This window comes from Mytilus galloprovincialis, chromosome 11, assembly GCF_965363235.1.
Source record: "Mytilus galloprovincialis chromosome 11, xbMytGall1.hap1.1, whole genome shotgun sequence".
Taxonomy (NCBI): Eukaryota; Metazoa; Mollusca; class Bivalvia; order Mytilida; family Mytilidae; genus Mytilus; species Mytilus galloprovincialis.
The window spans coordinates 10,894,880-10,910,029 of record NC_134848.1 but is presented as its reverse complement, the minus strand read 5'-3'; the positions used below and the strand labels follow the sequence as shown (position 1 = coordinate 10,910,029).

Genomic DNA, 15,150 nt, shown 5'->3' with positions numbered 1-15,150 from the left:
TATGAAACAGAAATGTTTTACTGCAATGGAGGATTAATAACCTTCAACTGTCAAATTCAAGGGATTTTTTTTCAACCTATTTTCATATACAACCGGATGTGACGTACCATGATTTGGTGGTATTATACCTAAACACAAGTATTCCCTATTTCAAACTAAAAGACAATTTGAAATTGAAAGAGTTGGTTTTACGTTGTTTAATTAAAAAGAATTGCGAACCTAGATATAAGTATATTGTCTTCGGGAGGGATACATCCTACTTTGTAAAGAATCACCGAACTCGTTTTCTTGCAACAAGTAAAAATAAAAAAAAATCCCTATCAGTCCAGTATATATTTATTACTAAAAGAGGTATCTCCCCTTAAATGGCTTAGTTGAAAAAATATTTCTAAAACACGAATGTTTGGTATTTGTTTAAATATTTTGTATAATGCAATAAATCAGCAAGTTTTCGTCTGATAAATAAACAGTATAATCAATAAAATTGCACATCAAGATAGCGGTATACCATGAATCTACATTAAAATTTGATGCCATAGTATAATTTATCAACGTACCTTTTATTAAACATACCAACGACACTAATGATCTGCATATATCTAATTAAAAGGAGTAGCACCAATTATTTTGATACAAGAAAGGATTGATGCTTTAGTTTTGTGTGTAAAAAAAGCAGACTTGAGCTGTGCTCTGTAAACTTATATTCATTTATATCTTTTTTTTAGGTACCTCAAGATATCATTTAGAAACTAACAAGCAGCTATTTTCCTTTTCTTATTGTATTTATTCTTCAATAACAAAATTAAAATGTGCACATTTCAATCTTCCTAACTTATGTATTTAGTCTTTTAACTTGGTTCAAATAGTAATTATTTGGTGATGTCCACTTCAATTTATGGTCTTAAACCAAAGACTTTGCTTTTTTCGTACAGCTTGGTATAATAAATGCACCAAATCATCAGAAATTGATGTAACGATAAATCATATACATTAAATTATTTTGTAAATAGATAATAAAACAAAAATCGGATTATATTGTGATTTTCACAAATTGTTTACATGCACTTAAAGGTCAGAACGTATTGAATGATTTAAGTAAGTGAACAAAATATGTGATTATATTATTATATTTAATATACAATGTATAAAAAAATATATGAGATCAACAACAACAACAACAACAAAAACATTATTCAAGGTAACACATGTGTGTCATGAAAAAACATTTTCATTGCGATGTCGAAAGACAGGTTTAATACATAAAACTATATTTTGTTAAAGTATTTTTAAAAATGAAATATGTCTGAAAACACATTTGGTGTCAGTAAACAGTCAGACCATTTTTGATGCAGTTACATTTATAATTTAAAATTATCTTAACAATATGAGATTAAAATGATGCCTGAAAATATTATCAACAGAAAATATGTTTTCTCCCAATCTATTTGATAATGAATAAGTATCACTTAGTGCCGTTTTTGGCTTGCTGCAAACTTGTACAATATTATATGATAAATATGGTGCTTTCATTGGATATTAATTGTGATCGACAGAATTATAAACAACTGCAGAATGTTACTTAATTATCAAACAGTGAAAACAAATGTCATCATATTCACGGAAAAACAACTTTAATTTTTGTTATCAAATTTACAAAAAAACAACTTTAATTTTAGTTAAGATGAAATTGGAAAATATCGAGGACATATTTACCATGTAAATGGAAACGCAGCAATCATTTTACACACTTCAGTTGCTAAATTTTCAGTCATTCCGCTGCTACAAAGTGTTCCCCAGACGTTATTTCTCATTATTTCAACACGGCCAGCAGATGGACTTGGTCCATTTGCGAGTCTCATGTTCATTTCTGTAAATTTATGAAAGCTTAATTATAATGTTATAAATACAAGAACAAGAAAAGTTATTATAAAACCAAATTAAATACTGAGTTACATATAGAAACAATCGTTAACATTCACATCTGAACACATATTTTTAAATAACTAAATCGTGTAAGCTGTATCTTCCAATCGATAGTGGTATAATTCTTGTCACTCTTTAACTCACTTAACCGGTGAAACGGAATATTTCAATAATTAATGAACGCGCGTCTGGCGTATATACAACATTTAGTCCTGGTGTCTATGATAAGTTTATTTACAAACACTGGGTCGATGCCACTTTTTTATAGTTTTGACATTTGTTAGTGGATACATCAAATGCACTATTTTTGATAAAAGTTGTGGAGGTACTTTTTATTGTTAGCATAAACAAACATTTAACATGTATACAAGTCTACATGAAATAGTCTTTACTTTTTTAGTTTAACACGCTATCAGAATAAAGATTGATAAATATTTTATATCTATGTATGAGCCAATAATGCGTAATCATCGCATTTTACGGTACAGAGCGTTCATTTGACATGTTGATTTTCCTTTTTATTGGATGAACATGATGAACGTTACATTCCATTAATGTCATGAATGTATGCAATTAATGTTTTCATTTTGTTTCTGGTGTATAATTCGGAGTTTAGTATGACGTCCATTATCACTGTACTAGTATACATAATTTTATGGGGCCAGCTGAAGGACATATACAGGTGCGGGAATTCTCGCTACAGTGAAGACCAATTGGTGGCCTGCGGCTGTTGGCTGCTCTATGGTCGGGTCGTTGTCGCTTTGACACATTCCCCATTTCCTTTCTCAATTTTATTTCAGTGGTTTTCGTTTGCTGGTGTGGTTCATTTGTGTTGTTAGTAACTCGTTTTATATATATATATATATATTAGACCGTTAGTATCTCCTGGTTTTGAGTTGATTAAAATTATTGATTGTGGGACCACTTATAAATTGCTGTTCGATATGAGCCAAGGCTCTGTGTAGAACACCATACTTTGATCTTTAATTGTTGACTTTTTCCACACTTTGACTTGAATGGATAGTTGTCTCATTGGCACTCATACCACATTTTCTTTTTTATAATTAAAGACATTTTAAATTTTTAAGACACATACTGCATCTGACAGATGTGGAAAGGTGTGTTCCTGTAGAATGTGTCCAGTTGACTCCGGTACTACTCAGGCATCTTTCAATATCAAAAAGTTGTTCACTGCAGTATGATTTATATAATAATTCCAAGGTGCTATCGCCAAATGTCTTGTCGCCAGATAAAAAGGTAACTTTCGTGACGTCACTGTCAATAGAAAGATTTGTTTGTGATCTATTATTTTTAATTACGTCAATATTATCTTTTGAATATTTGTCTGTTTTTTCCAGCTGAAAAAGTCATAAACAACCAAGGTATAAAATATCACAAATAATATATATTAAAGTACTTAGGACAGCACTTAATGGTGAAAAAAGTTTTTATCATTCAAAATTAAAAATACTAAAAAAAAGAATTCTGAGGAAAAATTATAAACGGAAAGTCCCTAAACAAATGGCAAAATCAAAAGCTCAAACAATAGATATGAACATCACCTATATGGTATGTCTGTGTTTTAACTCACTACCGATATCATTTCGTAGTATTTGATCTCTTGATACCAGAATAGTAATCTATCTGTAATTTTGCCGATTGTGTTCTTTCACCGATTGTGACATTTGACTGGATGTGGAATTGCATGGCGGGTGATTCATGCATAACAGGAGACGCTTTCCCTTTAATGTCTTTTTCCAGTTCAAGTGATTCCCATAGTTTGTTGTTGCCACTTCATTCTGTATAATAAGTAATCGATGTATGGGATATAAACTATAGTAATGCATCATCACTCATTCAAATTCTATCATAAGTTCAACAAAAAATTCAGCTGCATACAGATATACCACAAGGATAAAAGATAAGCGGGATACTCAAATTCATAATTCTAAGAGAAACTGACAAAATCATGGCAAAGACTAAAAACAACGTAAATATCTTTTAAAGACCACAAAGTGCAAAACAAACAACAAAATACCGATGTTAATCTGCAAACTTAGCATAACACCACACGGCTTTGCTCATGTAAAAACACATTTGGTTATAAGACTCAATCGGTTGTTGGTTAGAATGTCAGATTCCTATGAAAAGTTGACAGAATTGGAACATAACGGTCGTTGTCTGTAAAACAGATATATATTCAATTACTATCAACAACAAAAAACCTAATACAAGATCACAAAAAATCCCTCTACGCCAAATTAAAAAAGAGGAAGTCTATTTAAACTGACAAATTCAAACGTTATAAATCAATTGACAACAAAGGATAAAAAAAGGAACATTTGTAATTTGATAAGCGTTAATTAACCATGCGTTTAAAAAGTCAAAGAGTAAAACTTTATATTCAAGACACGGAAGTGTAAAAATATAGTTTGTAACCAATTCAACTGTCAAAAGATAATGGGTGTCAATACCTAAATAAGATATTGACCAGGTAAAAAAGAATTAGAAGAAAATAAACCAGTGAAACTGTGAGCTACTTCTCACTGAGGATACCCCGCCCAAATATTTTGGTAAAGAGGTTGTAATTAAGTGATGAATCTGAAAACGCGGTATAGGTGACTTATATAAACCCTGAAACCAAATTTCAGAAATCCTCGTATTGTAGTTCCTGAGAAAAGTTTGACGAAAATTTTCACCTTGGTTATCATGTGTAAAATGATACAAGTGTTCGGTACACTGGAGTTGTTGAGTGACAAATCTGAAAACGCATCACACGAAATAAGTGACTTATATAAACCCTGAAACCTAATTTCAAAAACCCTTGTAATGTACACCCTGAGAAAAATGAGACGAAAAATATTCATGGTACGGATGGATAGACTGTCGGACTGACGGACTGATGGACTGGTGGACTGATGCACCAAAGGACTCATGGACAGACGAACGGACAGACAGACAGGGGTAAAACAGTAAACCGCCATTTTTGTAAAGCGGGGGTATGACTACACTTACATGAAAAGAGACTATATCGATAAATACACCTAGGGTATACGGACAGTGTTTTTTTTATTCATTCAAAGGAAATACAATGATTTTTCTGACTCATAATAAAAATGGTTAAAGTTAAAAAAAAAGTAGATATATACAATTACATTGGTATAGCTCTTTGGAAATGTGGTACTTTTTGCATACAATATGCCTGATATAACTTCATGAAAATGAGTGTTATTTTTTCTTTACTTTAATTTCCTATTTTTTACACAATTTTTTTTTTATTATTTTACAATAATTGTATTATAATTTATAATAATTGTTTTCAACTTTATCTTTGCAATACAAAAGAAATATAAAAATTCAGAATTCAGAAAAGAAAAAGCAGCAACAAAATATTGCGTACTTACTAATACGTTAACTAATATATATATAAAAGATAACAAAGAACCACACCTGTTATTAAATGGCTATTCACATATAGAACATAAGAATATATGTTATTCAATAAGTTAAATTAGTAAATATGTAAGAAACATAAACAGACTGACTCAAAGCGAGCACAAAATTGTATGTCATAGTTTGTTTTTGATTACAAGATTGTGAGCTGTCATCTTTTAATAATCCTACATGATTATTAAACAATCTATCTTATTTAGAGTTATAAAAAGAGTAGCAGTCTACGATAAATGGACAAATTTCAGATTATTTTATCTTAAATTCACTGTTTAAGAGTTACATGAAAGTATTATTAACGGAGGGAATGAGTGTTTCAATCTAAATACTTCCGAGACAATTAAAGAAATCAACTTGAATAACAAAAAATACACAAGCAACACATACTTATATCAATGAAATGAATGTTTTGACAAATGTTTCCACAACAGTTTGTATTTCAATCAGGATTAATAACTATACAGTCCATGATTGTATGCATTCAAACAAATCCCAGGAATGTGTTGTACACATGTAAACTTCATTAACGAGACTTTAACATGAATTCAGATAATGCAACTAAGTATCATAACTCAATTCTAAGCATATTTTTGACATTCCTAAATATTATGTATGTTTACTTTGCTCACACATAGTTGCCAATATAATGGAATTTTATGCGACTGTGATAGAGATAAGAGGTTTTACTAGCTATTAAACCAATTTAATTCACCCTTTTCTCCACAAGAACATGTCTGTACCTAGTCAGAAATGACAGTTGTTATCCATTCATTGATGTGTATAAGCTTATGATTTTGCCATTAACTCTTGGACTTTCCGTTTAGAATTTTCATCGGGTTTCTATATTTTTTTAGAATGTACTTTTTACGGAAATTCACTTGAATTTTCAAAATAAGGTTGTACAAAAATCTAGAATTTCCAAATCTTAGGCATACCAATACTTTAGCTAAGTCTACTTTATTTTATAGGGACATGTCACGAAGAACTATTCATTTAACGTGAACAAGATTTGCTTTTGTATTGACCTTAATGTATTTGTTTTTATTTCAAAAGAAAACCGGTTATTATGAAAAGAAAATAACTTCATGTAAATATATAATTGTATACGTATAAACGTAAAAATTATAGATTAACTAATCTAAGAATTCAAATAGAGAAAAATATTTAACGAGTGACCTAACTACACAATAATTCACGTTATCAGTGTTGTTCGGTATATTTTTCGATATTTCAATTCTTTGGTTGGTTATTCTTTTCATTACATTGGCAAATGGCTTTTTTTCTGAAATTAAAGAAGGAAATGTAAGGAACTAACTCTTTTTATAAGCATTAACAATTTGTTTTGATCCAACGGAATGACAAGCACTATTGTTGTATTAGTTTAGAGGAGAAATTATCGTGTTTTTTTTTAATTTCACTGGGAAATCAATGTTATTCATTGCAACAAATGTGATGAAGGAATATACTAGTATGAAAAAGTTATCCGCCTACATTTTCTTTCACGTTCTGGTCCTTGGTTTTGAATACTAGCACAATCCATATTTTACCTTGCGTTGTATCCTAACATTCGACATACTGCTTGTGCCAACTTGTCATTCGCATAACCCAGAGATCCCCATTCAGAATTATGATAAAACTCTACTCTGCCTTGAAAGGGGGCTGATCCATTTACCAGTCGAACTTTATGATGCTCTAAAACATACACACATCATAATCTTTAAATAGAGTTCTTGAATACTCTAAACGGTACAGGATAAATGCACAAGATACGAATGTCGGTGTATCTCGTATATATGAACATGACATAATTCTTACTCAATCTATCCTTGTGTAACTGCTGATTATTTTTATTTAATGAACGTGTGGTTGGTTTGATTTCAGTTCCTCATTAGTCAAAATTTGATAATGACGTCACATGTACAAATTTCCCCTGACATTCCTATAGCAATTTCATGATAAAAGGCGACCATGACAAGAGACGTCATCTTAGAAGAAAGCATAATTGTGCAGGTCATTCAAATAGATTAAGATCGTCTAAAAATCTTAAGTGAAACAGATCCGTCCACCAAATATCGTGCAATACGATATTTATCCACTCTAGACAGTTAGGTTTTAAATATTACCCTTTACCACTCAGTATTTTCTTCAGTATAAATGTGGTAAATCCAAACAAATAAACAGCCATCGTAGCGACTATCAATACAAGCCAGACCTTCTTCGCAGTCGAAGTTTTCGATTCCAAAGGCAACACAAATGCAGATCTCAATCGACTAGTCATTGCAATTGTTTGATGTACCAAGCGGTACTCGATAACAATCGTAAACAAACACATTCAATGATCCAAAAAGTGGTGATGAATAGAACTTAATAATGCCTTTAATAAACTTTTGAGGGTCTACACAGGGAACAACAAATGTTTTCCTTCTTTAGAAATATAATCTTTTTAACCTTTTCTGGTATGAGGCAATTTCTCAACTTTGCTATTGAATAACAGTCCCCTGCTGATGAAAATGTTTGTTCTAACGGTACAGAGTCAGGGATGACTCAGATGAACTCAAATTGTAGGTTGTAATCCTGGAGAGGTGTTCTTTTTCTAGGGCTACATGTATCTTTTGTTCAGAGGAATTTCGAATGGCGATTAAACGCAAACATTCAAATGTATTTTAATTTTTATTGATATTCAATTTCCCAGGAGGCGCTCTCAACACACATATTTCGTGTTTAAGCTTAATAAATGATAGAAAGCTACACCATTATATCATGAAACCGATTAGTCGAGTATCATTTTTGGTATTTGATACTCGGTACTACCGAGCAATACTCGAGTACTCGAGTTCTCGTTGACATCCCTAGTTATATTACATATTACCAGACAGTCTCTGTTGGTGCTTTTCATTTAACTTTGTCAATTCTAAAACTATTGGATTACAACAGATTAAATAGGGTTCTTTTTATTTTGGATGTTTTAAAAGTACGCATCCACGTTTAATTACCTAACCTTTGTCAAAATCATTATTTTTTTATTGAAAGTTAATCATTATCTGTACTGCTGGAGAAATAAGGATTTCATTTAGAAAATAACGTATTGGGGCGAATCATTGTTCATGTCCGACCGTGCGAGGGCTGTATAGCCAGTTAAGGCCGTTAATAAGTCCCATGTATTGTTCTTTAAAGGACTTAAATCGTCATTATGCCAGTAAAACTCTATTATGTTATTTAATGCTCAAATGGATATTTGTTTAAAATTTAAACTACGTTTTGTCTTGTTTAGGGTTTGGTTAAATGAGGGTCAACAGGTACTATGCACAGAGTAGGAAATTCTTCCGGGACACATGATTTGAACCCTAAAGTATGTGTTCATTAAAAAACGGTTATGGATATGCTTCCTTGTTATAGTCCTAATTTGCTTTTCTTATACTGATTTTTAATTAAAAGCAGCTTTTTTGCAAACTCGAATATATGTACTGACTGGTCCAACCTTTGCATAAAATCTGTCATACATTTGAAATCTAGAAATCTGCCATAAATTAGAAAACTAAAATAATGCCATAGATTAGGAAACTAAAGAGTTGCCATAGATTTGGAATGGCATGACATCATATTTACCATATTTACCATAGATTAGAAATCTGCCATAGATCTGGAACCCACCGTATATTTGATCATGTTCACAAAAAAAGGATTACAGATTACATCCGGTAAAAAAATACAAGACATATGTTTAACACAATACTTTCTACACACATCTGTTACTTTGTCATGGTTTACCTTTATCTTAGGAAACACCTTTAATTTAACTCAATGACGTTTGAATACTGCTTTAAAGCTTGGTGAGTTATAAGGGTACCGTTTGTTGATGTGGTTCACATGCGTTTCTCGTTTTCGTTTGTTTAAAGATTATACGTTTGGTTTTGCTGTATGAATGGTTTGACACTTGTTGATACTTGTCAGTTTTTGGGCCCTTAATAGCTTGCGGTAAGCAATTGTGAGCCTAGGTAACGTGTTAAAAGTTGTACTTTGATTTTCAATGGTTAACTTTTTTACAAATTGTGACTATTGGAGAGTTTTCTCATTAACACTCATATGACATAGTGTAATATTTACATGACAAAACATCTGAGAAGTTCAATAAACAGCTGCGCCATGAGCGCATGATACGCCCGACGTCTTGTGTGGTAGTTTTATGCAATAATCATAAATAGTTTCTGAGAAAGTTTAAAGCAATAACCATATATTGTTTTTGAAACATGGCGGGACATGTGAAACCCCCCACCCTGTTTCTTTTTTTACAAAAAACTAAATATCACTAAACTAAAATTTTGAATCAAACCCAAAAAGTATACAGATCTTTCGATTAATATAACAAAGAAGTGTGTAAAGTTTTAAGCAATAATCATAAATTATTTTTGAGATACGGCGCGACATGTAAAAAAACCCTCTACTGTATAACAAAATACTCAAAAACTCAAAAATAAAAGTTTGAGTCATCACCAAAAAGTATACAGATCTTGAGATTAATATAACAAAGAATTGTGTAAAGTTTTAAGCAATAATCATAAATTGTTTTTGAGATACGGCACAACATGTAAAAAACCTCCCCCTTTTTTTACAAAATACTCAATAACTCAAAAATAAAATTTTGAATCATCACCAAAAAGTATACAGATCTTAAGAATAATATACCAGAGACATGTGTAAAGTTTTAGGCAATAATCATAAATATTTTTTGAGATATGGTGCGACATGAAAAATCCATCCCTCTTTTTTTTTACAAAATACTCAATAACTCAAAAATGAAATTTTGAAACATCACCAACAAGTATACAGATATTAAGGTTAATATAACTAAAAAATGTATAAAGTTTTAAGCTATAATCAAGAATCGTTTTTGAGATACGGTGCGACATGTGAAAAAAAACAACTGTTTTAGTTACAAAGTGCCGTAACTTAAAAAGTTTAAATCTTATTTTCACCAAAAAGTATACAGATCAATTGACCATCATAAGAAACAACTATATTAAGTTTCATGAAATTTGGATAAGTCGTTCTCAAGTTACGGTGCGACATGTTTACGCCGGACAGACAGACGGACAGACATACGGACAGACATACGGACAGACAGACGGACGGACACCGAACATTTGTATACCATAATACGTCCCGTCAAAATTTTGACGGACGTATAAAAAAGGAAATAATAGACATCATTTATAACCAAATCAAGGAAACACATATGACATATAACAACCAACCATAACTGCAAATATACAGAATCCTGATTGGGACATTCGTGTAGATAAAAGACATAGCGGGGTGACGAATTGCTGTTATTGAAAAACAGACTAAATAATCTGATCTATTAGTTATAGGTTTTTATACACAACATCATACCCATTATCATTGATATAGATTACACTTACCACAAATAACACCGACATTGCAACTTTCACTACAACTTTTTATATCCCAGTCATCAGAATTACAGGCAGCAATATCTTTTTCATTACCATTGCACGCTAAATTTTTAACCCACATTGGCTGTCCCGCAGTTCTACCATACGGTGTTCTTGACCATGATGATAACCTGTCAAAATAATACCAATTCAATAATTAAAAACTAGTAGAAAATGGACTGGAAGGTTCTTATTGAAAATTTTTCAAAATCGAGAAGAAAATCTTACCTTCATATCTTGGAAACAAAAATTTTTGTAAATACGTTGTAGAAATTTTAAAGATATAAAGAATTATAACTTATCATAAATTAAAGGCTAATTAACTCAAATATGTTTTATACAATAAAAACGCTTAAGCGTTTACTGAAATAACAGAAGTGTTAAAAATGCAAGGTTAATATCGAATTGCTTGTCTATCTTTCTCAATTATTTTGCATCGGGCCTTTTTCAAGAACTTTGCCGTCGCAGCGAGTGAAATGACTAAGTTATACATCAATAAGATGTAACAAGCCTGCTTTTTTAATTTAAAAAGAGGTACAATATAATACACGTGTGTTAGAATTTGCATCACTAGCAATATCAACACTAAACACATGACAAGTCATGATTTTTAAATTCAAATAGGGCCATCATGAACGATTCACCAGGACAATGGTGATTTTTTTTTTTTTTTGGTCTTTTATAACTGAGCTGTGTAAAAGTAAAAGTGGCATTGAATCAGTGCGGCTACTTCTTAATTTTCTCAGTGACTTCTCGTGTTTCAAATAACTGATTATATTGCCGGTTTCTATATTTTTAATTACACTTGTCTTCCCCTCCTTTTGTGTATCGTGAAAGAAATGGTCAATACACTTTTTATTACTGTCAATTACATTCTAGTGTTTGCAATTCTGTCCTCAGATGACCGTGTGTGATCTTTGGTGCGATATCGCAGTGAAAAATGCCGAATAAGTGTAAAAACAAGTCGTACGTAAAATGGACTTGACAATCACATCGAATTTTATTCAGTAAGACAAGAAAATATATTTAGGTGTAAAACGGCGAAAGTAAAGTCATGAATACTAAATGCTAAATGAACACGAATCCGTAAAAAATCGCATTTTATACTGAAAAAAAACCTTTAATGTAAGTCTAGTCATCTTCATTAAAATTATTATTCTACTGAAGATTTTATTATTTTGACAATGAGAAAACGTTGACATTTTAAAACTACTTCATAGAATATCAAATATATTTTTACGTGATGATCTATGCAATTAACAATAATGTGATAAACTTTTTTTCAACTGATTTTTATAGTTTGTTCTTATGTTGTACAGTTATACCACTGTCCCAGGTTATGGGAGGGTTGGGATCCCGCTTACCCCGCCACTTTATTTATGTATGTGCCTGTCCCAAGTCACGAGCCTGTTATTCGGTGGTTGTCGATTGTCTATGTGTTACATATTTGTTTTTCGTTCATTTTTTTTAATTTTATATAAATAAGGCCGTTAGTTTTCTCGTTTGAATTGTTTTACATTGTCATATCGGGGCCTTTAATAGCTGACTATGCGGTATGGGCTTTGCTCATTGTTGAAGGCCGTACGGTGACCTATAGTTGTTAATGTATGTGTCATGTTGGTCCCTTGTGGACAGTTGTCTCATTGGCAATCATACCACATCTTCTTTTTTATATTTAACAAAATAGTTATTAAGCACAAGTATTACAAGATTCCTTTACTGAGGGTAATGTGTTTCGTTAAAGTCTAATTTTAAATTGAAATAAAACTAGTTTGTCCTTTTTATCGACTTATATTGGAAGTTGTAAACTTTGGTTTTGTAACTTGAAATATTAAATCACGAAGCTAGATCATACATTTGTCATATGGTAAATGCGCTTGAGCTTGAAATGTATAAAATATTATTAAATAACCCCACATAAAATCAGATACATCATTTTTGTTAACTTTTTAGGGGTTTTTGCCTAAATGTTCTTCTCCACAAAAATTGCAAAAACAATATTAAACTCTTTTCATTATACCCAATAAATCCTAACTGTTTACAAATTACATCGCCACTGTTTCTAGTGAAACCGTCACAGCAAATAGCTCCCCATGAACCTTGGTGTTGTAATTCAATTCTTCCTTCATTGTAGGAACTTCCTCCAACTAATCGTAAAAATGTATGCACTGTAAAAATAAATACTTACGATACTTAAATCAACAAGACCAACATCATCTTAACAATCGATAAAACCATTTTTTAACCGTAATGTATAAAGGAAACAGTAGTATAGAGCTGTTTTTCATCAACAAATAATGCTTTCATTTAAATAAGACAAAAACTGCTTTATGTGTTATCCTATTAAATCTACAAATGCTATCATGGATTATCAATGTTGGTTATGAATAACAAATATTTAAGACTTTTGGATACGCTCAACATGACGATTAGATTTCAAATGAATATTTGACTTTAAATCCAACAATTTTTTCAAAATTCAATATCTTGATTGGCAGCTTTTGGTTATTATACCGTTTAAAATACTTACCACATTCAATAGCAACATCCCTGTAGTGATTATTAATGACAGGATGTTCGTTGAAGGGATTAACTGAGTACATAAAAAAGGATTGCAAGTTCCACACAGGTAAAGAACTGCTACCCCTGCCAAATTTTGAACTATAGGAAAATCCGTTGCTGAAAAACGAAATATTTCATATTGATAATGATTTTTTTTTGAACGAATCATCGATAGAATAAGTAATTGGTCTGACATATATATCACTCTACAAACAGAAGGTCTTTATACTATCGATGACTTTGTACGGTAGTTGTATTCATATTCACAGTGCATTAGTTTGCCTTTTTATTGCCATACATAGGTACCTAGTTATGATAACATGCAATCTAACATATTGCATTATAAAAACTCAGTGTTTTTTCGTTTTCCTCCATTTCAACTTTGAAACTATGAGAACTAGCCGAAATTCAAAACAAATGTCTATTCATATTGAATAATAAACAAGATATAAAATAATAATTCAATATTAAAAAGAGCTGTATATGCCTTATCATTTATCTTCGAAAACGAAACTGAAAATTATGTTAATAAAAGAGGGACGAAAGATACCAAAGGGACAGTCAAACTCTTAAATATAAAATAAACTGACAACGCCATGGCTAAAAATGAAAAAGACAAACAGACAAACAATAGTACACATGATAAAACATAGAAAACTAAAGAATAAACAACACAAACCCCACCAAAAGCTAGGGGTGATCTCAGGTGCTCCGGAAGGGTAAGCAGATCCTGATTAATAAGAAGCCATTAGGACAAAATCAAAAATCATTTATTTCATTTGAACCATTTCACTATATATGGAGTATTAATCAATTTCTGCTTTTGTCAGTTTCCCCAAGTTATCCCATAGAGTCTTAAATCAAAATTACCATTCAAGACATAAGCATCACCTCAAACGTGTGTTTATCATGATATCATATAAAGGAGCTAACAAACCATTGATTGATGTTTCACCATTTGCAGGAAAGTAGATATAAAACCTTTCAAAACAGCACTATTACTTGATATAATGTCTGCCGATAGGATTTAAAGTTTTGTATAATGATAATTAATGTTTTGTCTCACATTCCTTAACCGTTTTAGTTACAAGTCAGTTATTTTATATTGTACATAACCATTTTTATAAATTATAAGTATAAGAATACATAAACACAAACTGACAATTTTTTCGATATCGTGGGGCTTAGACGTACATGAAAATGTAAATTTATTGTTTACAAAATGATGAAATTTTCCATTTCGGTCTACCGCAGGTTTAGATTACATTACCTGTAATTGTTTTGGTTAAACCGTCATTGATGAATCATAACTAGCGATTCGCGTCTTTCGTCCCAAGTGAAAAGCTTGGTATTTTCAATGAGTTGTTTAATTTACTATGATCCTAAATCTTCCTTTGCGTTTGGTTTCGGAGACCGGTCATTTTGGTTTAATTTAGGGATTCTTGATAACAAAATGTTTTGGGAACGTACGTTTCAAAATACTTTTACATCTTGGAATTACAATGCCTGTGTTTGGTAGTTTCTTATGAAGATTAATTTAGACAAGGTTTCAAAGACATCGACACACATCCAACAGAAAAACAAACAACCATGTAAATACTTCAATAGAAAGACTTATCCTTGGAGGTTTGAATTATCAATGAATCATGTAAATGAGTATTTATTATAGTAAACAGCTTTTTCAGCCAAACCTTTGTATCGTCGAATTAAACAAGAACGTATGACTACTTCTGACTTAATAAGACTACCTTTCAATGGGACT

General features: G+C 31.3%; 1 protein-coding gene across 1 annotated transcript in view; it reads right to left on the bottom strand.

Moving 5' to 3' along the window:
* Positions 1-15,150, bottom strand: part of LOC143051638 (scavenger receptor cysteine-rich type 1 protein M130-like) — a 64,877-nt gene that overhangs the window by 28,030 nt on the left and 21,697 nt on the right. Inside the window, exons 12-17 of the mRNA XM_076224538.1 lie at positions 13,357-13,505; positions 12,847-12,994; positions 10,794-10,957; positions 6,921-7,065; positions 3,020-3,198; positions 1,714-1,867 (exon numbers count right to left, since the gene is read on the bottom strand). Of these exons, the coding sequence (XP_076080653.1) occupies positions 1,714-1,867; positions 3,020-3,198; positions 6,921-7,065; positions 10,794-10,957; positions 12,847-12,994; positions 13,357-13,505 (939 nt within the window). The remainder of the gene's footprint in view (positions 1-1,713; positions 1,868-3,019; positions 3,199-6,920; positions 7,066-10,793; positions 10,958-12,846; positions 12,995-13,356; positions 13,506-15,150) is intronic.